This window comes from Struthio camelus, chromosome 7, assembly GCF_040807025.1.
Source record: "Struthio camelus isolate bStrCam1 chromosome 7, bStrCam1.hap1, whole genome shotgun sequence".
Classification (NCBI taxonomy): domain Eukaryota; kingdom Metazoa; phylum Chordata; class Aves; order Struthioniformes; family Struthionidae; genus Struthio; species Struthio camelus.
Window position 1 is genome coordinate 33,424,864 of NC_090948.1, and position 25,853 is coordinate 33,450,716.

The 25,853-nt window shown below is 36.6% G+C and overlaps 1 protein-coding gene across 9 annotated transcripts in view; it reads right to left on the bottom strand.

Annotated features, from left to right (window-relative positions):
* The window catches only part of BMPR1A (bone morphogenetic protein receptor type 1A), a 93,600-nt gene that overhangs the window by 1,781 nt on the left and 65,966 nt on the right, over positions 1–25,853 (bottom strand). For 6 of the 9 annotated variants that reach the window (XM_068950695.1, XM_068950693.1, XM_068950697.1 and 3 more), the window contains 10 exons: positions 18,576–18,738; positions 16,555–16,657; positions 14,335–14,434; positions 13,436–13,535; positions 12,341–12,485; positions 11,377–11,569; positions 10,710–11,007; positions 9,654–9,829; positions 9,196–9,326; positions 2,793–7,973 (listed from right to left, as the gene is read on the bottom strand). In XM_068950695.1, coding sequence (XP_068806796.1) covers positions 7,848–7,973; positions 9,196–9,326; positions 9,654–9,829; positions 10,710–11,007; positions 11,377–11,569; positions 12,341–12,485; positions 13,436–13,535; positions 14,335–14,434; positions 16,555–16,657; positions 18,576–18,738 — 1,535 coding nt within the window. In that variant the 3' untranslated portion in view covers positions 2,793–7,847. Of the gene's footprint in view, positions 1–1,770; positions 1,890–2,792; positions 7,974–9,195; positions 9,327–9,653; positions 9,830–10,709; positions 11,008–11,376; positions 11,570–12,340; positions 12,486–13,435; positions 13,536–14,334; positions 14,435–16,554; positions 16,658–18,575; positions 18,739–25,853 lie in introns of those variants that run through there. The other 3 variants (XR_011142239.1, XR_011142240.1, XR_011142238.1) reach the window with 3 other exon arrangements.

Consider the following 25,853-nt stretch of genomic DNA (forward strand, 5'->3'; position numbering starts at 1 on the left):
TTTCATGTTCATATTTTTCAAATATGTGCTCAAGTTAGCCACCTGCATGTACAAAGAGCTAACTTAACTTGAACACAATCATTTTCAGACCACAAAGCAAAAAATGAATGAAAGATATGGGTTCAGACAGTCTACTGGCTGCATGAGCCAGGAAGCCTGACTTCCTTCTCCAGTGACAAGAGAAAAAATGATTAAGTTACTGCTTATCAAATATGAATATATCATTTAAAATATATCATTTTAAATAAACTTCCACTTAAATCACCTCCCAAAGTAGCATGCCCTTTGACTACTGCAAATGACTTTCAATCCTCCCCCACAAACATTTTTTATTTTTTAAATTAACATCGCCACAAGACTGTGACCTGCATTTTTATGCAATGGACTAGAGAAAATCATTTTAATGAAGAGAGAGTAAAGTCTGGATTAGGACCTGCAGCAAATAAAAAGTTGCCACAAAACTGGTAGTTAGTATTTGTCAGACTAAATACAGCATTGCTAATAGCATGTAAAACTCCATATAGAGAGGTTGAACTGTGATTTTCTTTTTTGTTTAGATAAGTGACAACTAATTGACACAGTTTAAAGTGTAGCCATTGGTGGGCTCGGTGGATTAGGGATGGGCGACTTACAAACACAAAAAACAAACTGAAGCTGACCATGGCCATTATAAAGTGAGAGTCATCTATAAAAACAGCTAGGTTGCTTCAGTTTAACTCATGCTAGACCAATTAAAATAGCGTGCCTGATGGCAGTTTCAGCCATCAATAGCTATAGAAATGTATACACTAACTTTATAGATTTCTCCTTTTTCATTTAGGATTGAGATCTTTCCTGTAAGTGAGAAGGCATGCACTGCAAATAGACTCTCAGGCTGAGCATCATCTTAAAAAACAAGTAAATAAATAAACAAAAAAACACCCCCCATAAAATCTCCCAGCCTTCCAGCTTTCCTGAACACGTCCCAAAAATCCTGTAACGGGCAAAAAAAAAAAAAAAAAAAAAACCCCACCAACTGCTGGTAGTTCAGGTTTCTGGATTTCCAAATCAAACCTCTAAGTTCTACAAAAAAGATAAAAAAGCTGTGCATCTTTTAGCATCTTTGCATAATTATTTTGTTATTATTGAAACTTCTACTGCTTTATGAATGTATTTTATAGTGCTTTACATTTTTAGATTAAAGTCTGTTCTTTTAGTGTTTTTCTTTTCCATTACTAAGATGATCTCCTTATGTCACTGAAAATATATATGCACCCATTGTATTCCAACAATTTTACTTTCTATAGATCCATCAGTGCCTAAATTCTGCAATTAGATCCATGTAAACTCATTTTACATTTCCACATCAAGCCAGTATCTCAAGTCCATGGTGGCCCACCCACTGCAGAGGTCCTCTCATAAATCAGACTCACAGCTATTATTGAAAGACTTATTACATTAGCACCACTGAAAAAGACTGAACTGGTATTTTGGGAAGAAGAGAGAAGAAAGGTAAAGAGAAAGGAATAAACTCATTTATAGAACTAAATCAAATCCTTTCTGAAATTAGTGAGACTTCTGCAATTCATTTAAAAAAGCTCGTGATTCATTTTGCCAATTATTCAGTTTGCTTTCTGGCATGCACACAAAGCATACCTGTGGGACTTTTCAGAGATGTTAGTGGATATGACTATATGATGTTATAATAGCCCAAATGTTTTTCAGTTCTTAAATACTGATGCAAGCTTAGCAGTGAAAAGATTTTATATAAACGTCAAAAAATGTTCATACCTAAACTGTAACAGTTTGATATCTATTATTAGCAGGCAGTAGAACTTGTTTTCAGTTATCACCTCCCCCACACCACTTTTTCCAAAAGAATCCTCCTGTCTTTAGGATATGGCACCATCCTGTGGGCACACCAAGGAGCAACATGAAGAAAAAAATTAAATGCCTGGTCAAAACAAAGACTGGTATAAAAGTTACATTTGCTCTCAGTATTTTCATTATGCTATCCCATAACGTTAACCTCCCCGTCCCCAAACACACACAGTTCTCAGCCCAGCCATGATCAGTGTAATCAGGGAAGTTACTCTATACAAACTACACAACAACCACAGCCATGAAAAAAAAAAATTACTCTGTCAAGACACTAACTGTAAGGAGAGATCTTTGCGCAGTGGAAATTCCTGTTCTTACATATTGAGGAGAAAAGGTTTAAAACCGGAAGTTATGTCTTCTACTGTAGTTTCTGAAACTTTAAGGCAAGAATTTATTACTTGATTCTATAGAAAAAAAGCATTATAATTATCTTTATAATACACTTAAGAGTGCATATGATGCTTGGATATCAAACCTTTCTAGCTATTGTAAACAGCTGTCTCCAAAGTAAAAATTATTCCTCACCAAAACATACTTTTACATTGACAAAAACAGGAATAGAAACTGATCTTATTTTTTTTCTTGCAAACTAGAAGTGAATTCTATGGAGTATAGTAGCTGGTGCATTTCTGCATTCAGAAACCATATTCTGAGATTTCATAGACTCACGTACTCCAAGATGAGATATTGCCTTATTAGTCTTCATTTATGTGATGCAGAATGAACTCAGCAGGCTACACACAAGAACCTAATTTTGTAACCAATAGCACATAATTATACTACCTCAATCTCATGATTTGGGTATTACTACGCTGAAAGAATGCAAGGTAAGCTTGACCCACGGAAGCAGATTTTTTTTTATATATATATATATATATATATATATATATATATATATATATATAAAAAGTATATAAAAACATGTGGTGGACTTAACACGTTCAAAAAAATAGAATTTATTCAAGTTTGACTTGCTTCTGCCTTTACTATAAACCAAAGGAAAAAAAAATCAGAGTTAAAATAAAAAAAATGGTTTTACTACTGCGCCCAACTTTAAAGCAAGAACGTCACCTGAAACAGAGCACCAAATAATTCTGAAGACCATTAAATAATAAAAAAAGATCAATAACAACTTACTTACACATTTTGAAAAAAAAACAAAGTTTTAAAAAGAAGGGCAATATTTAGTTATGATAATTTCTAAGTCATTACATTTTTAAGGCAATATCTTATAGTAATACAAAACACATACTAATGCGTACTAAAATAACGTTATTTACTTAAAAATGATACATTGGACATAAACTGTGTACAGAACAAAGCAACTCATGGTAAACTCAATAAGGCACCTTTTAAAGCAGATGCTGTACAAAATACATTAGTGTGTTACATTTTTAAAGGAGTATTCTACACTTCTGGCATATAACACACGTAAGAGTGTGACCATTCTCCTTGTTCCACCCTTCTTTCATATTTTATTTACATCTTCTTAGGTTAACTACAATGTTATTCTTCTTGTATACAATATAGTACATTTCATTTTGGGCATGGTATGTCAGAGCACAAATGTCACTACGTGATGTGGGCTTCTATAATTGCGTTCAAAGATAAAACATTACAAGGCAACAATTACATGAGATTTGTTCAACAAATTAAGAACAATGTGCGCTCCACTTCCGCTATACCAACCAAGGCTAATACACCATGGCTCCATAAAGCACTGTATCATGCAGCACTGTAACCCATTTTTAAACATCATCCCTGTTTGGGATAAAGGTAGTGAGGAACAGGAAAATATCTTTGGAAGCATGGTCAGAAGAATGAGGAAGTGCTAAATCATTCCAATATTTGACAGAACGATGTAAGCATAACTTTCCTTAAAAAATAACTGCAATAACCAAAGGCGGCTTTTTAAATTATGGTTTTCGCTTTTCAAACATTTGTAGACTGTTAAAATACAGCCTGTGAAGACAGATCAGATTATCTGGATCCAAATGATTTGTTTCTGAGCACGTTCAGATGGTCATTTGGATGAAGATCTAAAATCTGATTCTAGATTACTATGGAAGTAACTTAAAAGATTCATTTTACATGTTTTTCAGCACTTCAAAATAGACCAATTAAAAAAATTATCAAAGAAAAAGTGAGGCAATTTTGGAAAATCATTAGTTTCCTAAAATTCATAAAGCCTGATACTTCAAAAATGCTTACCTTGACAGTGAATTGCAAGTTTGTGGAGCCATATAACGCTCTTGCTCAGAATTTTGTGTTCCAGATACCTATTTCTAAAAGGAAAACTCAAAGCTAAGCAAAACAGTAACACTCAAAAAATGCAAGTCGGTATTCTTTTGTATAGGAATATCAAGTTTCTTGAGGAATTTACAAGTTAATGAGGAACACAAAAAACCCTTTCCTTTCAGTGGATGTAACAGTCAGTATTAATCAGTCCTTCAAATTACTTTACAACTAACTGAAACCACACGGAGCAGGTGAAATAAAAGAAACTCCATATGTGACTGTTTAGGAGCTTCCAAGACACAGTTCTTGATACTCCCAAGATAAACACCACACATCATTTAAAAAAAAACAACAACAACAACAACAAAAGTGCACCAGGGTTGCTTGGGAAATTTTTTGGATGACAAATGCTTAAAATAATTTTGACCAAGAACATGAGAGAATCACACAACAATACGGAGAATTCTAGCCCCTCTTTCCCAAAGGCTTACGAATTCTACAGTACTGCAGGAAGCAACAACTCTGCTGAAGCACCGAGCATGCTTAATCACGTTACAACTGACGGACTGTCTTAGAGCAAAAGTCTCTCCCCCCCAAATGATTGCTCATATATCAGTATACACACACTTTGGCTCCAAACTGAATTACTTTGCATGGAATGTAGGCATCTGCTCAAGTGCTTTATGTAGCCAGGTCCTTTAGCAATTAGATTTCTTAGAATACTAAGGAAACAAGTAATATTAAGCACCCAGCAGCTCTTGTTCAAGTCAATGAAAACTGCATGTGCATCATATGTTTGAGTATGAACCTAGTAAGGCAAAGTGCAGGTTTAGCTTAAACCTAGAAGACTCTTTTGTCACAAAAACCTTCTTTGCAGCAGTCAGTTTACTTCTTCCGTGTTAAACTGAATGTATAAATCAATTCAGGTCTTAAGATGTCTACCAAAGATCACCATCCTATTGCCTTGCAAATGCCTAAACAACAGAGGAGAAAATACGTGAATAATTAACAACAGCGGAAATCCACCCTTCCTATGTTTTATTTATACTACCACCAATGGCTTCCTGAAGACTTGGGAAAAATCAGCAAGGAAAAAAAAAAAAAGTCAAACAAGTTTACAGCTAACAGTGCTGTAGCAGTTTTGGACAGAAATAAAAAGTATTCTAAAAAGGACTGGATTAAATTAAATAAGCCTCCATGTTCTGAAAGTATAAGCTACCAGGCTACCTACATAAACATTTTTCCTTCTTATTGACAAAAATTCTAAAGAAGAAAAAAGCTTATCCCCCCTCCCCTTTTTTTTGGGTCATACCAAATATTTTCCAACTACCTGTGCAAAAATCACATGTAAAGATACGATTAACAATTGTCATCTTGTACATTTCTTGGCAACGGACGGAAAAGCCCTCTTTTAAAAAGCCCTTTATCATAAGAATTGTGGCACAATATCACCTATCTCTTGCTGTTTGTAAATAAGTTAAAATCATAGTTGACACACCTGTGAACTGTTCAGCCAGAATACATATTAATACTTAAAGGCATTACTGAACAAAAGTAATGACTTTATTAAAAAAAAGAAGAAAAAAAAAAAGAAATGTCCCTTGAAATTGCTAGTTTTCTACAAAATATGTAGCACTGTTAAATAAAGTCTGTACATCATAATAGAAAATAAAAATACTGCAATCTTTTGCCTGACCATTTACATTACGTGAGCTACAGAATTAAAGAGGAAAAAACCTCATGTTAGAACATTGTAGTTTTTCACAAATCACATTAGTTCTGCATTTACTTTGTTTTCTAGAAGTTGTATTTTCAAGGGAAATTTAAACATATATCAAAACAATCTCCATGTACATATTTTAAGACAACAAATAATCTGACATAAATCAATCTGAAGTTTTAGCATTTTTCATCAATTTTAATATTATTCCTAACTTTTTCCTTCAAATCTCAACTACGGCGTGTGTGTGCACATGTACCTAGTTGTGCACATGTACCTAGCACTAGATGTTTTTTAATAAAGCACAAAACACACTGTATAAATAACTTCCCTTTTTAAAGTTATCTAGAACAAGATTTACAGTACAAAGTTATAGGCACTTAAATTACCAAATAGGTTTAATGGTTCCAATACTGTGTGTTCATTCTTCAGATGATTCACGCGCTTGAAGTTTCAACTTGAGTTATGGTACTATTTTCCGACTTCAAACTAGAAATGGCAAAGGAGTTGTATATCACTAAGTCTGCCTTACAGTAACCTCATGGAGGGGTTCTGGCTTTGTCTGGATCAGCAAAGAAAAGGAGGGAAATAGTTTCCTCTGCATGCCAAAATAGTTGGTGCAATAGGATCAAATTTTGCAGTTATGTTAATTTATTGTATCTTCATGAAATATCTTTCAATGTCGTTCCTCCCCCAAACATGGCTAACTCAAATTAAAAATATTCGCTCATTTACCTTTTCCACAAATGTTGGATTTTAACTGTCCTCTAAGCAGCCCACCGACGTGACCTTCTGCATTTATATCAGGGCAACCCAGCTCAGAATCTTCTGCACACCGTGGAGCCTATCTTCAACAGTTCAGATACTCACTTCTCCAGGTCTTGACCTTTACTGTAGTCTCTAATCTTCTAAGTGCCCAGCCTGCCCCTCTTGCTTTCCCCCTTTTTAATCTGTACATAACTTGTTCTCAAGCCTTTCAAAACCTATCTTCTGCCTGGTTTTGTCACATGGTGAGAAAATATGTTCCTACAGCTAATTGCCTCTTGTATGGAAAAAGTTCAGAGCATGACAGGCACCTACAGGTAAGTCCAAATAAAGTGGAAAGACAAAACAGATCGTCCCTGGTCTCTGTTAAGAGATGAAGTATTACACAGCAAAAATGCTGGTTTTGCATGTGGCATTGAGAAAAATATGCCAGATTTTGTAGTTGTGCAATTACGGAGCCCGCTAGACCATAAGCAAGATGACCAAGGCAGTTTATACCTCTAAGAGGTATTCTTTCAAGCTCTTCACAGACTCAGGTAGGCATTGGTTTATAATTGGTTCACATTTTTGTAGTTCTCTTTGCGACCAAAACAGGGATAGAAATAAAATTAAAATTGAGATTTTGGAAGATAACTTAATGGCAAGGAATAAATTCTGTTGCAAATTCTGCAATTGTGAAGTCACGAAATACACAGAGCCCTGACCATAGAAATTTGTTCATTAAAATGTTTTCTTATCTATTCCAAATGGCAGCAAAATAATCCTGGCACACACATAAAGGCAAAAGGAACTGTTAAACTGAGCAGTATCACAAACATATCCATAACCTACAGGCTGTTTCACAAAAACTTGTTATGAATTGACTAGGTTTTATCAGGTAGAAGGCAAAAAAGCTTATATTCTCCATCTCTGTTGAATTCATTTAGCTTGTTAGGCTTTCACAGAAAGCACTGTAATCTGAACATTCAATTCAGTACCCAGAGTTTTACTGAAGACTCACTAAGTATGACTGAAGTCTCAATGCAGCTCAAACAAAAACGAAACGCATATTTTAACAAGGCTGTCCATATATGTAGCATGTAGTGTACAGAGGCTCCCAGCATCACAGTCTATGAAGTACTGAAAGATTTAATTAGCAGCCTGCAGAAATGTGGTGAGGAAAAAACTGAATCTCAGTTGCTTCCTCTTCCCACTCAGATCTCACTCACGTTTGAGTGAAAAGTTCTAGGAGTCCAGCTTTGCTCCCCAATGTCAGTTTACTATGTCAAATTTTTACATCTTGTGATTCCACCATCTTGGCAAGTGTCTTCTTGATCCTCAAGGCAGTAAGCCTTGAGGCAGGATTATGGGCCCAGCATTCAGACATTAGTTTCAATATTGCTCTTAAACACTGAAAAACAAAAAACCAAACAATACTGTAACAACTATCAATCCTGAAAGGTGTACACTATCATGTCCAAATTACAGAACTAAGTCCAAAGGTGAAACTCCTAATTTTTCAGCAAAATTACTGTTAAAACCTATTATAAACAGATCAATTAAAAAACTGACAAGCACATTCCTCTCCTCCATTTCCTAGTATTGCCATACCCAGAACTAACTGCATTGTGCCTTCAGTTACACAAAGGTGAACTGCCACAATTTATTGCTGCAACTCAAGAATAGAGGTACATCAAAATGATAGCAAAAAGGAGAAAAACAATCCACAAATGGCAGAAAAACTGTAGATCACTTTCTCAACAAAAAGGAAGGAAGATGTGACCAAGTTCTCTCAATATTCAAGAAATAACAGAAAAAAAAAAATCAGGTATTCAAGGATTTGGGGCAGAAAAGGTATGGCATTATCTACCTTGCTATGTGAAACAGTTAAGTCTTTTTTATTGAGTTGAAGCAGTGTCCCTTTAAAAACCACATTTATATTTTTGTTATATCACCGCATAAACAATGTCGTTTCACAAAAGAAAGATTACTTGGGAACATACTAGGAAAAAAAAATAAAGGGAAAAAAGCCTAGCGTGGAATACCACGCCACATCACAAAAAAAAGTGTTCCAGGGTCAGACATACTGCACTCTAGGTATACTCTCCAAATTAAGAATAATGAAACAAAACAGAACATAATTCTTTATGCAAAGTTCTTCTGAACAGGTTGTTCCTGGCCAATAGATATTGGTCCAAGAAAACAAAAAACAAACAAACAAAAAAAGCAACGGCTGCTGAAAGATAGATCCTGGCTTCTTTCCTAAGGATCTAAAACCACAAAGAAATCACTACACATTCTATAAAATGCCTCACTGCAGAAAAACAATATTCTATACACATTAGGATTAATAAAACTAATAAAACAGCAAGCTAAGTTTTAGTTTTAGTCTTTCCCCATTTACAGCAGGAGTCATACAACTTCGTTCTCACATCACTCAAAACATACATTTAAAAAATACGATATTTTGAGTTGATCTCAAACATCTTTCTTTTATTGTTGCTGTGAGGTTTCAAAATACCGGACTGCCTGAATGCGTTCCCTATTTTATAACGTTTTGATGTTTCTGAACTAAAATATCCTTCCCATATTAATGAATGAGCTGAACTCATTTCTCCTTTCGGCATACTTACTTCATCGCTGTTCCATCTATTGGATACCACTGGGCGTAGGCGTTTGACACACACCACTTCTCTCATATCCTCATACGATGGATCATTTGGCACCATGTCATAGTATGGTAACTGATACTCTTCAACAATACCTGGAGATAATTGTGATACTATGATAAAAACCTAAAATTTCAACGCAACAATCAGACAGTTACTAAGAGTTATGAATATTAAGTCTAAAAGCTACACCAGTTCCTTGTAGTTCCTCTGATTTTGACACGGAACACAGAATTTGATATCCTCTAATCTGCTACTAATCCAAATCTGTGTTCCGTCCATGGATTGCTACTACTAGTTCTAAAGAAGGCAAATCTGTTGATAGCAGATAAAATTTGTTACATTATTTCCTGGAGAATTAAGTATTGTTAAAGCTGGAAATGGGTCTGGCAGACTTCAAACAGAATGTTTTTTCAGTTTACCTCCTGTGACACAGCGCCGAGCCATTTCCCAGATGATCAGCCCAAAACTGTAGATGTCAGCCATGATGTATGGTTGGAAATGATTTTTATTGAGGCTTTCATCTAGGACTTCTGGAGCCATGTAACGTTTTGTTCCCACTCTAGTGTTCAAGGGAACATCAACTTCGTTTGTATCACTATATGCAAATATTAAGAAGTCAGTGAATTGTGGAATATTACAAAATACGGTATGAAACAGTGCACGATGCAATCACTACACTGCAAAGGTCCCATTTACAAATTAAATTTCTCTTTCAATAGTACACTTACTACACATCATACCTCCCAGAAAAAGATTATGTAGAGAAATGATAATGAACATTATACTTGATAGTTTACTAATTCTATCGCAAGAAAAACATGTATGAATAAACTGAATTAAAAACCACACTAAAGATGAGCACGTTTGGCAACAACTCAGAAGAAAATAATTTCCAAAGGTTTGTGCTTTCTTTCAGGCTCGATTGTAGCAAAAGGCAACTCTGGCTCTTTTGAAACTAAAACAAACAGAAACCCCACACGTTTAAAATGTAATCAGTAATACCATTATGGTTTTCTTTTTGCAATTAAGTCTCAACCTCTTCAACACCACTCACATTTTCTATGAGAGAGAATTTATAATGAAATTACATGATAGCAATTGAAAAAGCCCAGTTTTAAATAATGAACATTGATTAGTCTCCTCTTACTTTCCTCTACAACATTTTGAATTACTACTTTGACTTCACACAAGAAGAGAACTCTTTCCTTGCTCTCTGCTTGACAGCCTTGGAGAGCAACCTTAATATCTGCCAGCGTTCAAAGAACGAACTGCATTTCACTTTCAAAAAAAAAAAAAAAAACACCACACCCTGATGCAGGAACCGAGTTAGCATTCCTTTTCAACTGGACATCTGCAACTTACAGAAACATATATATACATTTGTATATGCACATACACTCTAAAAAATAAATATATATTTATCTCATATATTTTAAAAAATATAATTTTTCCATTACATTGTTCTGTCCATTTACCTGTTAAACTTGACTGCAAGGCCTAAGTCAGCAATACAGCAGGTTCCATTTTTCTTTATCAAGATGTTTTTACTCTTCAGGTCCCTGTGTGCAATAGCAGGCTTGCCTTGTGTCCCATAAATTTCTGTGTGTAGATGGCACAGACCACATGCAGCAGAATAGGCCAGTTTGAGGAGAGCCCTGTTGTCTAGTGTAGTGCATTTCAAAAAATCATACAATGATCCATTTTCATGATAATCTGTAATCAAGTAAAGCTGGGTCCAGGAGCCAGTGCCCTTAATGTCTGCAGCTATAAAACCTAGCAAATATATAGCCAAAGTTAGAATGTATAGGCACATAAATTCTTAATGCAACAGTTTTAGTATGAATTCTTAAAAGTTACATTCTCTCAGATAGTATCAAAAAGTATCTCCTCCCTTTATGAAAAGCAGTAACGTAAAAGTTCATATTTCAACCATACATGAGGTTGCCATTCCAGTCTTCCAGCAAAGGAACAGACACACATCTCCAACCAAGAAAAGCAAGATTCTACCCTTTGCATAATTTTTATTAGTATCCAATATTCCACAAAAGCAGCCATATTCCCCTCAAACCGTTCATGAAGAACTCCTACTCCTTCACCCTGAAACAAGCCCTTCAGTAATCAAACAACATGCTCCTTCCTTACCAAGGATGTTTTCATGACGCATTAAAACGGTTTGGTAAATTTCTGTTTCTCGGAACCAACTGGCTTCTTCTGTGGTAAAAAACACTTTGACCGCAACTTTTTCGCCCCTCCATTTGCCCATCCACACCTCACCATATCGTCCTTTCCCAACTTGCCTCACCATCTGAATTTGTTTGGCAATAGTGCGCTGAACCTGGCGGGGGAGGGAGGAAAGGAAGAAAATTCAGCAACTAACCTCAGGTACCTTGTCAAGCTGCCTAACAGACAAGACTTGCACTGCTTTTAGAGTGATTTTATTAGAAAAAAATTGTTTTAGATTATTTTCCTGCTATTCCCATTTCAAACTCATTCTTGCTGCTTCCAGGGTAGAATTGTATAAATCACCCCAGAAAGATTAAATCAGCTTCATCTCTGATTTAAATCAGATTGCATTCTATTGCATTCTATTTGTTTCTAATTTATATATATTTGGAGTCATCTGTCTCGTTGGTTAATCTTTTACTCATATAATCTTAACAATCTTAACATTTATGCTAATACTCCTAATATGAGTATTAAACAGAATGTTGAACCAAAAAATATGAACAACTCAGCACATAAAGTGCACATTTATCAACAGTGGAAATGAAAAAAAAAAATCTTTGAGTTTGCTCAATTGGATACTTGCATTATTCATCATTGTATTTTTTTCTTAATGTTTGTAGGATATCTAGTCTTTCTTTATATTTAGCTGCAGCCAGGTTTCCAAACAAAGAATCTGTTTTGCACTTGATTTTAATTAATTATCTGAAGATGAACTTCTGTATGTTTTTAGTTTGTAGAGTATCTTTCATAGTAACTGCCTATAAAAACAATCTACATACAGTATAGATAAATTGCTCTGGTCCAGGCATTAGATACAAAACCAAAACTTCGCATTTGATGCAGAGAAGTTCAGTGAAGAAAATTTTAGTTCACATTTTACCAACAATGGTAGTCCTGATCCACTGCCAGAACTCTGTGACTGGTCAATAAGGTCTTTTAATGACTCCCCAGCTGGAATAAACGCTTCATCTTGTTCCAAGTCACGATTATAACAGCGTCTCTTTGCCATCCATTTACAATAATGCCTGCAAAAGAGAAGAGGAGGTAAGTTGAGCTCCAAAATACTTTTTTCCCCAAAACACGTAATGAACTGAGCTAGAAAAAAAAAAAGCTATTTAAAGGCACATGTTTTCTTTAAAAAAAAAAAAATCTAGTTCTTAATGTATAATCATTTTTTCAGAAATTCAATTTAAGCCTTTTTTTAATATAAAGAAATTGTTATAATTCATGTAGAGACACATCAATTTATGAGTCAAGTGGATAAACAGCATTTTTAATACTCAACTCACAGCACAGTTACATGCTTAAAGTGCCACTGGTTTTCGTTTAAATAACAGACTAGACCTTGAACCATGGCAGTCGAGGTTGACACATGCTCATTTCTGCTGAGGCTGCTAGCGTGATGGTAACCTCCAGCAGAGCACTGGAACAAACGAGAACAGGTATCGGCTTTTTAAATTCCACCAGCATGAATTGCCATAGCTCAGCTGGAGGCATTCTTAAACAATGCAGCTCAATTGTTGGTTTTAAACAGCAGAAAAAAGAAGAGTTAGAAAACATATTATTGTTGCTAAAGGTTTACAAAGGTAAGTCTCAGAAGTAGGGTGAATATAAATAACAGGAGAGATTTAAGATCCAAATATGCAAAAATAGAAAAACCACCCATGTATTAAGATATTCCCGTTTACTGGATGCTATAGCATCAAAATTCTACACAGTTTAGAGAACTGGAAATAGTTATTTTGCAGCTAGAGTATAAGATCAAGTTCTTTTAAATGTTATGCTTTGAGAATTTCATCATTCTTACCTAACACTACAAACCAGTATCCACAGAGATGTGAAATGAAATTACAATGGTTTCAACTTCAACCTATTTTTTATTAGAAATACTTCATAAATGTGCTCAGTCATATGTAACTATTCTGTTTACATTCATTTGGGAAATAAATAACAATAAAAGAAGTGCTTTCCTTACTTGTAACAAAAGCAGCTAAATAAGATGATCATGACAATTATGCAGACTGCCATAGAAATCAACACTGCCATCCAACGAATGCTGCCATCAAAAAGTCCATCTGTTAAAAAAAAAAAAAAAATCGAAAGTACTTCCTATTAAACATCTAGTGTAAACATAATTTAGGTACGACACTTTCATACACTGTGCATTCAGAGACTGCATGGCAACTACATAAATACATTTCCACAACATGTGACAATTCTACAGATCCTCCCAGACAATATACCTTGCCAGAAAATGGTAAAGAAAAAAAAATTTATTTTAAACCTTTGAAGCACTGCCATTTTGTTTCCCCTATTAACATCAGCGATACTGTGTATGGATGTATAGATGCATGCGTGCATAACTAATGAACGTAAACTAAAGCTTATTTTAATGGCAGCAGGGCAGACCTATGGAGAACATTACTCAATTTCCTGCTACCATTTTATTATTTATACCACTGCTGATAAATCAATCCAAGAAAGTTTCTGCGCTGGTAAATAACAAAATGCAATGTTAATTTCACTAATAAAAAGTAATATCAAAAAAAATTGATATGAGGGACTGGCCTAAGAGGAAAAAGAATACTACAAGTGACCGATGGAGGAAAAGCTTAACTTTTAAGCAACAGAAAAGGAGAAATGGAAATGCAGAAGACAATGAAAGATATTTGTAAAGATTAAGTAAAGTAACTGGGATGTTTAGTATGAAGTTTAGTACAGAGCTTCATACCAAAGTGAGATGGCATGGAAAGAAAAGATCAGTTCAATATTATAACTACACTTTCTCCTTATTTTTATCAGCTGATCAGGAACAACAGAGCCCACAAAGCATTAGTGGCAGTGTGAGCATCTATGAGTTATTTAGCTCTTTACCTGTACTATCAAGTGGTGGTAACGTTGGTTGTAAATCCTGATTGCAGAAGTCAGTCCGACAGCACTCAATTGTCCGACGTAGCTGCGCTTTTGGTGAATCCTATAGACAGGAAAGAGAACAAACATTCAGATTCTGAAATGATCAGCTAGGAAGGGGACTGGAGATGGTACTGATACAATACAGAGACAAACGTTTAGGTAATTTTATTTTAAAAAGCAATTCTTTCTCACTGTTGAACGTATGAGACACGTCTTCACAAGCATAAGCCAATCTTTTGGGTGCAAGCATTTTATATTCTCATTTTTTACTTCTCACAACATTTTTATGTAGTACACAGAAACAAGCAGTTCCTATTTAAGCTTCATATTTTGCAAAATTTTTAAGCACATCCAAAAGCAGATTACTATATATTATATAAACACTGCTGTTAAGACAGCAATGCCAATCCCTTTAAAAGCTTTTCTAGGGCATTTATCATAAAAATACTGTTTGCTTCAAAAACATCTTCAGAACAACATATAAAAGAGGGAGAGGCATGAAAATTAGTCTGAAGATGAGCAAAGACACCAATATAAATACAAGTATCAAAACGGTTTCAGAAAGTCATCGTGACCCCTCAGGTATGATTTGCAGTAGCCCTAGACATTCACAGTTGCAACTGAAGTCAACAGTGCTTCCAAAAGGCAGTGCTACTGACAGCTACATGATATGGAAAACCAAGTCCTAAAGACTTCAAATTGAGCATCAAAAACAGTGGTAACATTTAGGGGAAGGGGGAGGCAGGGAGGAGAAAAACAGCACAAAACTGGTGGCTACCTCTAGAAGTTTTGTTTAACGGACAGCATGACAACGGAAAGAGAAAAACTTAGTCTTCCACCAGGCAATACTCACTTGCCTAGCTAGCACTATATCCCTCTCTTCTAATCAATCCTATCCTTTATTAAACATGTTTTCAATTCTAACCTTTGAAACAGAAAAAGAAGTTCCAAAGGCACCAGTCTACCTCATTATACCAGTTTAAGTTAAAAGTACGTTAATTCCATGCAATGATACAGAACTCTTTTGGAAAGGAAAAAAAGAGTCCCACATCTGACAGGGGTACATAGACATGTCCTAAATGATTTGTGAACATTCATGAAACTTTAATGGAGCTCTTCAATGGAGCTCTGGTGTAATCTGCGAATGCAATTCCTTAAAATTAGTGCTTACCTCTCAAACTGAAGAAAATAAGAATTTTCAAATTAAAACATATAAGCTACACAAATCAATTAGATGTACTACAAAGCCATCTCTTCAACTAAGGAAACAGCTGATAACAGTAAAAGGTTGATGTTCTCTGTGTTATATCAATTCACTTTGGCAGTATTTTACAAATATTTGCAGAGAAGTGGTGAGAGGAAACACCCCAGGATTCTATTTCCATCTTTGCTCACACACCACTGAATCCTTTATCAGCATCCACTCCTGTCCCATTCTCCTCAGAGCTTTCAGCTCCTTCCCAGTCTAACTGGGACTCTCTGTCTCCTTGTTCAGCTAATCTAGCTCTTCCCTGCATTAGATTGGTGTCCTCACATCACTCATCTCTGGGCTCCTAGAGGACATACCCCTATCAGGGCCTATCTCACTGCCATATACTGCCTTCCAGTCTCCTTGCCCAACATCTGACTCTTCTAAATCCTCCATGCAGTTAGTTTAACTTTCACAGATATTTACAAGGGACTACGGCAAATGTTTGCTTTTTAAAGTATGTATTTTGGTCAATATTTGTAAGCCTTTATTATAGTTTCTGATTAGAGACCTTGAGCATGCAGATGTTCATTTAACACTTATGAAAGACCATATCCCTGCAGGATCTTCCTATCAAAAGAGAAAATTTTAACAAGAATAGTCATCTTCAAAGAACAAAAAAAAAAAAAAAAAAAAATGCATCACTGTCCAAACTTTTGCAGGGAATATCCTTAGCTACCTCTTTTTTTTCTTTCCACTGAGTATATATTCAGGTAAATATTTAATTTTTGACCCTGAAATTGGTAGAGTGTAGTTAAGCGGAGGTCCAGGCATTTGATTTGTCACCAGCAAAGCATTATTCAGCATGGTGAAGGGCAACATGCAAAATCTCATGACAGCAAGTCATAAGCTATACAAATTTAAACTGCTTATGCAGTTTCCCTAGATAACCTCTACAGAGATCTCCAGTTTTAATGATATCTCATTTGTACCTTGCACTGAAAGTCTGAACCTTCATACTTCATGCAGCCAGAAGCCAGCGTAGGTTCTCCATGTTCATCTTCCTCAATGATAGCAAAGCAATGCCCGTTAGTTCTGGAACAAATATATCAACTGTACTTTACCAATCTGTTTGCTCTTTACTGTGCAACATTAGTTCACTGCAAATCCATTAAGAATGCTAGAAATGCAATATCTAAAATAATTCTTCTATAACACAATAATTACCAAGTTGGATGAGACTAAAAAACGCCTTCAGTATTTTCAAATAAAACGCTGCAGAGTAAAGTCTTCTCCCAAATATTCCTCCCTTCACTTTCTTTTTTTTAAAGCAAGCTTTGGCAACCATACGCACACATGCACACAGTTGTTCAGAAAAAACAGAGAGGGGTAAGCGAGTAGAATGAGACCAAATAGGCTTATTGATCACTATTTTATTTGAAGGGTGAGGGAGGGTCCCACCCCAACCAGTTAAGTCAAGTCTGTTCTTGAAATCGCAATGACAAAAGTGAGTAAGGATAGCTCTGGTACACTAAAACTGCCTACTTCAAGGGAAGGTCAAAGGCTCAGCTACATTTTTTCCACATAAGCTTTCTCAAATATTCAGTCTTTAAAGGGGGAGGGGGGGAGGAGGGAGGGAACAAACACACACACACACACACACACACCCCCCAACACAACCAGCCTAAAAACAAAAAAACCTCTAACTTCTTAAAGTCAAAAGTAAAGAAATTATTTCAGAAAATAGGACTTCAATTACCTTTTAATAGTATCTCTTAATTCTCTATTTTCTCTTAAAATAAATGCTTTGATTTCTATTACATGCACAAATGTTGGCAACATTTGGAAGGAATCCCAAACCAATTTCTAATGTTAGGTCTGTACCTTCATCACCTATAAAGCTAAGATTTTAAGTAAGCCAAAATTATTTCCCTCAAAACTGATATTAACTAGTAAAAATAAATAGGATGCGTTTGCCAGGAAGACTTTAAGTTAGCATGAAGAAACATGGATTTAAGAAGCATAATGCCATAAAATAACCTGCACATACATACTTCATGAGTGTTATGAATTCTAACAGCTTTATTAACAGAATAACGATGTACAGCTATTAGTCACTTCAGAGGTAAGGAATATTAAAATTCAAGGTCTATACTGCCAGTAAACACTAGAGGGCGATATAAAGCAAAAAATAAGATTGAAAGGAATTTGAAGACAATACCAGATTATTATGCAAAAATAAAATTCCAAGTGCAAAATCACGTTCATCAAATACTACCTGCACATACATTTAAAAAAAGGGCAATGTTTGCTCCACCTCTTTGGAGTCCACAAAAAAAAAAATGCTTTACATACCAAGTGCCAGCTGTAGAGACGCTTAATACTGCATGTTAAAGTGAAGATTTGAGTTAAAATAAGTGATAATGTTTTCTGCTGCATTCTATTACAATGTAACTCCTGAAGCAAGCACATAATTAGTGTACAAGTCTTTTAGGAAACTTATGCCTGTCAAAGTTAAAAACTACTCACCTCTCCCTATGTTAAGGGGCTTTTCTTGTCATTTCCCCCTTTCCCCCCGTATCTATAACTAATGAACAAGTAACAGGAAAAATTCATACTAAATGCTACATGGCGCTAAGGAATGTCACCTTTTGACTACTAGGTGAAGAAACATAAGCCTCAGGGAACACGTAGTGTTGTTAGAATGTTTAGATTTGGATCATTTAATACTCACCCAGCTATAAAATGCTACAGATTACTTAAAACCTCAATCCTTCAAAGCAGTTGCTGGGGGCAAAACAACTGGTTGTGAACAGTTCTAAGATGTGGTGAAACTACTACTGTTTACATACAGTTGATTGTGAATTTTTAGCTTTCAGTTTTCCAAAGAATTAGTAAGTTTCTAATCATATCACTTGATAGAACTTAGGTCAGCACTGTAGAGACACCTAACTCTCCAGTGAGCCAAAAAGAGCCTTTTCAAATTCTACCGCGTCCTATATGCAATACTTACATGCATGTGTTATTGATAGCATCATCTGGACAATGCCCTGAGCAGTAGCATTTAAGAAAGGGTAAGGTGTCCTCTGGAGCGAGTGTTACTCCATTTGCTTGTTTCTTTTGGTCAGGATTTGTCTTCACTCCTGTGCCATGAAGCATGCTGTCTAGATTTTGTCCTGAGCATTGAAAGAACAAAAACAACAATAACAAATTATTCCTGCATCTCTTTGGTAATTGGTTAAGAACTTCAAAGAAAAAAGAGAACAACCAAAAAACCACTAACAGAATAATTATATTAAAGAATAAGAGTGAATTATATAAGGCATAAGAAAACCTTCCACTGGGATTACGGCAGAAATTTTGATTTAATCATTTTATTCTGGAAATAGCTAGCTCACAGATCACCCATGCACAATCAATATAAAGAGAAAGAGGAAGTTTTCCCTTTTCGAGATAGGGCAGTGATGTAAGACCGGTAAAAATTTTCTGAAGAAAGCCCTTTTCATTCATGTGTTTGAAAAACCAAAATGCCGGCCAGCTTGATAACCACAACAATATAATTTTATGTATGACTGAATGTACTTAACATGCAATTTTCTAATTCTCTGAAGTCATTTTCCTGGATTCACAGCCTCATAGAAGAGCTATAATAACTGCAAAATCTCTTGGGTTTTTTTGATCTCCATCTGCATTAGTACTTCAAAACAGCTAAAGTAAATCTTGTTTGCAATTAAATTTCAGTCAATGACGTGGGCATCCACACAAATGAGCTTTCAGAGAATAAAAATAGGGCTAAATAATGTTCCAAGTAGGCCTTAATTTCTCAGCAGTAAGAAATAGCTGAATATCATTCGTTCTAGATCATATTATTAAAGTGCTTTTGTGAAAGTCAGCCTTTGTAAGAAAACTTCCATCCGTTTTCTTGTTAGGGAAAAAAATCTGGGGCGGGGGGGAGGAAAGAACATTAACCGCCTCATTTGGCATATGCTCTCTGACAGCTATATAAGAGATGACAGTATCTTTGTCCAATTCTTCCCGCTTTTTCAAACTTTTTCGCCAACAGAACAATCTCTATCCATATTACAGTATTCTTGGCTCCTTATGTTCTCATAAGCAGGTGAGTCAAAGCTAGAAGACTTCTGATCAGACTGTCACCTGGAATGGTAAAATTTACAGGCATCCCTGGGTGGGATGCCCTATGTGCAAGAGATAAGTAAGCCCATCCAATTTGTATTTATGGATGCTTTTATTATAATTCAGCAAGTAGAGATGCCTCAGTACTTTTCAAAAAGATTTTAATCCCACTAAGAACTTTCAATTTATCTAAGAGTTTAAAAAAAAAAAAAAAAAAAGTTTTGACCAGGAAACTCATGATCTCTTCGGACAGATATCTGTGGCTTCCCATCAAATCCACTAAGCACTACCTGCAGAATAATGAGAATATTATCCTAATGCTGTACTTGGTCTTAAATGTGCGTAGAAAATTGGACCATATTGTTCCAAGAAAAGCAGACATGCAGATTTCCTCATCTGATTAATACAGCATAGCGAGTACATTCTCCTGATTCACATATTTCCCCGAAAATAATGACATTGTGCCTTTTTCAGACACTGTTAACACATCCCAAGAAACTACAACAACCATTTACCTAAGCTATCAAATTACTTGGCCATGTTTTATAGGAAGTGTAGCTTTCAACCAGTACACATCAGTAACATCTGAGTTAAATATTTCCTTTAATGATATGTATGAATTGTCCACTGCCAGAATAACACACTGAGTTTATCTATACAATAGATCTTCCTGCTGTGATCAAAAGAAATTCTCCAGGAATAGTCCCTGGAAAGATGATGGAATAGCTCATCCTGGAGGTCATCACTAAGCGTAGGGAGGACAAGAAGGTGATCACGAGTAGTCAGCCTGGATTCACCCAGGGGAAATCATGATTAACCAATCTGACAGCCTTCTATGATGGGATGACTGGCTGGGTTGATGGGGGCAGAGCAGGGGATGTTCTCTACCTGGACTTCAAGCAAGGCGTTTGAAACTGTCTCCCATCACATCCTCATAAGTAAGCTCAGGAATTACGGGCTAGATGAGTGGACAGTGAGGTGGATTGAGAACTGGCTGAATGGCAGAGCTCAGAGGGTTGCCAACAACAGCACAGAGACTAGTTGGAGGCCTGTTGCCAGCGGTGTCCCCCAGGGGTCACTACTGGGCCCAGTCTTGTTTAACTTATTCTTCAGTGACCTGGAGGAAGGGACAGAGTGCCTCCTCAGCAAGTTCACAGATGATACAAAACTGGGAGGAGTGCCTGATACCCCAGAGGGCTGTGCTGCCAGTCAGAGGGACCTCGACAGGCTGGACAGATGGGCGGAGAGGAACCTCATGAAGTTCAACATCGGCAACTGCAGGGTCCGGCACCTGGGGAGGAACAACCCCAGGCACCAGGACAGGCTGGCCGCTGACCTGCTGGAAAGCGGCTCTGCCGAGAAGGACCCGGGAGTCCTGGTGGACAACAAGCTGACCACCAGCCAGCAACGCGCCCCTTGAGGCCGAGGAGGCCAACGGGATCCTGGGCTGCATTAGGCAGAGCGTTGCCAGCAGGTCGAGGGAGGCGATCCTCCCCCTCTACTCGGCCCCACCTGGAGTACTGTGTCCAGGTCTGGGCTCCCCAATACAAGGGGGACACGGAGCTCCTGGAGTGAGTCCAGCAGAGGGCCACCAAGATGATGAAGGGACTGGAGCATCTCTCAGATGAGGAAAGGCTGAGCGAGCTGGGACTGTTCAGCCTGGAGAAGAGGAGACTGAGAGGCGATCTCATCAACGTGTATAAGCGCATCTGAAGGGAGAAGGGAAAGAGTACAGGGCCCAACTCTTCTCAGTGGTGCCCAGCGACAGGATGAGAGGCAACGGGCACAGACTGAAAACACAGGCAGTTCCATCTGAACCTGAGGAAAAACTTCTTTCCTGTGAGGGTGACAGAGCACTGGCACGGGTGGCCCAGAGAGGTTGTGGAGTCTCCTTCGCTGGAGATCTTCAAAAGCTGTCTGGACAGAGTCCTGGGTAATGCGGTCCTAGGCGACTCTGCTTGAGCAGAGGGGTTGGACTAGACTATCTCCAGAGGTCCCTGTCAACCTCAACCAGTCTGTGCTTCTGTGATGTATATGAAATGTCAACTCTTCTAACTCCTCCTGTTCTTACTCTTTTTCTAGTTTTCTTCCTAACAAAGTCTGAAATGTCATTTTAATCCTATGCTACTTTCACAACATTCTTTTTAATTTTAAGAGAGCCTTACCTGCTCAGAAAACAGATAATTCCACTTCTTATTCTTTACTTAAAGAAAAAGCACTGCCCATGTACAAATGTTAAATGCCATTCTAATTTTGTAGAACTAGTAATGTATCTTTCCTCACTAATTTTACAAACCCCCCTTTATATTCAGGGACATTCCACACACTAAAAGTTTGACCACTTCATGATCTGCATGCATCTTAGTCACTCACGCATCTTCCTACCCTGAGCATTAAAGGTAGTATTTTTTTTAATTCAGTGGAACAGAAATCAGGGAACCCTCAGAGCATGGCTGCTCCTAGCTCAGAAGGACAAAATTCTAATCTGCAATTTATAATAGATTCAGACTAACATAATTTAAATAGTTCATCAGCATCATCCCTATATCACTGACGAACAGTTTTCTACTGCTGAATTTTTTTTCTCACTGCCAGTGCTAACATGCCATTTAAAAATTGTATGCTAGTCCAGGATCTTTTAAAGCAGTACTATTCTTCCCAAAGTAACATTGCAACATGACTATAGGTATGCTAACCTTTTACAATAAAAATGAGATGAAATACATTTTTCCTCTTGATATTCACTATTATGATTTGTATAACAAGATTTATGATGTATATACAATAAAATCTATGCTAAATAATATTTTCATAGAACCAGTATCTTTGTCTTTTGTCCACCTTCTGCAAGCAAAGATTTTTATTCAAAGCAAAACCAGACAACAACCTCATTATCTATCTTTGCAACGTGAAAGAGAAACAATACTCCACAGTAGCCTGTTTTCACCTTACAGGTAATATTTATGAGTTGCACAAAAATAAATCACTTCACTTTTGCATTAACACTTTCTAAGACCACAAAAATAACTCTTATTAAACAGAAAAGATAATTGAGTATCCAGGGAGGGAAGGGTTGGGAAAGAAGAGAAAGGAAAATATTAAGTTCATATCAGAAGAAAGTTTTTAATAGCCTATATCTAGATATTACCCCTAACTACTTTTTGTAGCCTTTACTGTGGTACTACAATTCAACCTCAGCATTTCAAGCACATACGGGGAAAGGAACTGAACGTGGAAACTAGCTTCGCCCACATCAACCTGAGATGGTGGTGGACAGATCAAGACTCAGGTTGGGGGGGGGGGAGGGGTCGTCACAGGATTTTTTAGGGCTGTTTTTCCTAGTTAAAAGGTATCAAAAAGATGACTGAGGGTGAATGAAGGTTGTGCCAAAACGACACACTGCCTCAGGAACCACATGGCCTTGCTCTATCAATGCTCAAATTATCCCTAACCCATAACACTCCACCTCTCAAACATTCACACTGCTTTATCTTCCTTCAGATATCTGGACAAAGAAATGGAAAGCCACTTTTTAGGGATCTAGTGACATTATAGTACTGTGATGATGTAATTAATGGCTTCTGTGTGACATTTAGTTGTCAGCTCAAAGGTGGAGCAAAGAAATGCACATATACTCTGCACATATAGATAAGAAGGTATTAAAACATCCAGCCTTTGATCAAAGCCATCAATTATTCAGAGAACCATTTCCTCCAATCATTAAATAAAAAAGTTAACTGATGAATTGATTTTAAATAAGCACAGTAAAAACCCCACTAAAAACATAAGTATCGGAAAGCGTAGCTTCAAATATGAATATTAATATAGATAATCTTTTAAAAAGGTATTCTGCAAGACAGTGAAGTGACATTAACCACTAAAAATGGAGCACACTCAGTTGCTGCTCAACATGCATTTGCCAGGATTCATACGTAATTCGATTTGGTCTTCCGATTTAGGAAAAGATTTGTGTACACCATAAAAAACTCCTCTCCTAAGAACTGTAGAGACACAAAGGGCAGTAAGTGAAATAAGACAAATGCAAAAGCCAAATTATGCCTATAATTTCACATTTAACTGTATTCCCTCAACCTCTACAAACAAGCGCTAGAACAAGTAGCCTACCACATTTCACGTTATCGATCGCTTTCTGAAATTCACAATGGTGTAGTCTTCCTCTGATTTGTTTAACCAAGTATTTCAAATAAAATCATTTTTATTCCAGAATAAGTTATCTTTAAAAGGGGTTTATCTTAGCAGAACAACAGTACTCTAAGGGTTTTTTTGTAGCAATTTGGGTCCAAGTTTATAAAATCCAGTAAAATCTGTATTTAAATAACAAGAATCTTTCTCCAATTCTCACTTCTTTTCTCCGGTAGAAGAACTTCACCCACCTTCTTACTGGTGCTAAAGCTGTTCACTCTGGCTAGCTGACACTTAGAGCTTGCCATCGCTAACATCCTGGGTTCTCTCTATAAAAAAATGAAAGATGGACCAAGTCTCTTGATGTTGGATAGACTTTCCTTACGAAAAATGGATGACTCGACATTTTTATGTGGTAGTAGTTTTAAATTACTTTTTCTAGCTTTAGGACGCAGATACTGCAAATCTTCCACACAACAAGGAACTATCACCTTTCTGCCTATCACAAGCCTTCATAATGATTTACCAGGTACTGCTATATAAATTATACCTTAGTAGAACTGATACTGCTTGATTAATATTTTGGTACTTAAAAAATTAATAAACACATCCAAAATCCAACCAGAACAAAGATAGCATCTTAAACGCTTTTCTGAGCTCTGCATCTGGCAGTTTTACCATAACTCTCCAAGTAGCGCATTTTGGTGCATCAAGTCTGTGATCTTCACAGACCAGGCACATTAAAGGTAGTTCAATCTAGCAGAACTGGTTCCTAAAAAAAAGAAAAATCACAGCAAGTTCCCAGACTATTTATTTAAAAAACCCTCTCTGCCACCCTCCAGCGTTCCCAGGAACTACAGCATAGTGTTCAACCCTCACAGGTAGCTCTCAGCTTCCCTACCTTCCCAGCCCAGCAATCCCCAGCCTCTCGTCCTACTTCCTCCCTAGAAAAAGCATTTCTGACAAACGTTACTCTCTTCTTATATATCAAATATAAAAGCCACAGACAAAGATTTTATGTGTGCATATATTTTTAAAATGTACACTGTATTCTAATTTAAATTAAATGTACTTTTAAAGAATAAAGTTACTTGAAACAAAATTTGAAATTACAATACAGACTTACATAACTTTTTCATAGTCCATTAAAATAACTTTGATCAGATAAATATTTAACAATGCATGTTCGCTGCTGACATTTTAAAAATAGGTGCAGCAGTTGGGAAGTGACTGGTAAACAGAACTATAAAGCCCTGAAGCAGTGAATCAGCTTGAGAACTGTAGAACAGAAGTTCCTTCTGGTGATTTTTGAAAGAAATTTTTTTGTATTTCAGACTAGTTTATATGCTTGAATTCAGTTTACACGTTTAAACTCACGATTTCACTTGAAATTCAGAGAGTTCATAAAAGTTAAAGCAGAACTCTTTTGTTATCAAATCCGAATAAAATTAAGCATGAGATAGTGAACTCGAGAAACACCAGCTACTCATCAGCAATTTCACCAAGTTGTCTCCGCTTTCCACTGTAGCCTCAGGAATATTTTCACATTATCAACAGGTTCTGCCACATGCTTTAAAAAAGTTCCCTGAGAAGGAATATGTAAATATAGTGCGCATGTAAATATATGTGCACGCATATGGATAAGTTTGCTATAAATCTTTCCTTTGGGTTTTGGTAAGCTCGGAAGAGCCTGACAATTTGAAGAACCTTGCAGAAGAACTGAGCAAGCAAACTATTAATCTTGCTGCCCACCGCTGAAAGCATGAACGCTGCATGTTTCTACTCTCTTTCTCTGCTTCACCCCTTCTTTCTAAACTCCCACAAGTTCTCAATTCTTTATAACGTGTTCTCCACCTCTACTGCTTCCTGCATATACCAATGCATTTCTATAACTTCTTGCGTATTTCTTTCCTGTTGATGCTACTTTGACTTTGCACTTTAGATTTCCTCCTTCCTACAAAAATTTTGAATACCTGATTTAGCTATTAGCTTTGTTCTTTCACCCCCAAATACA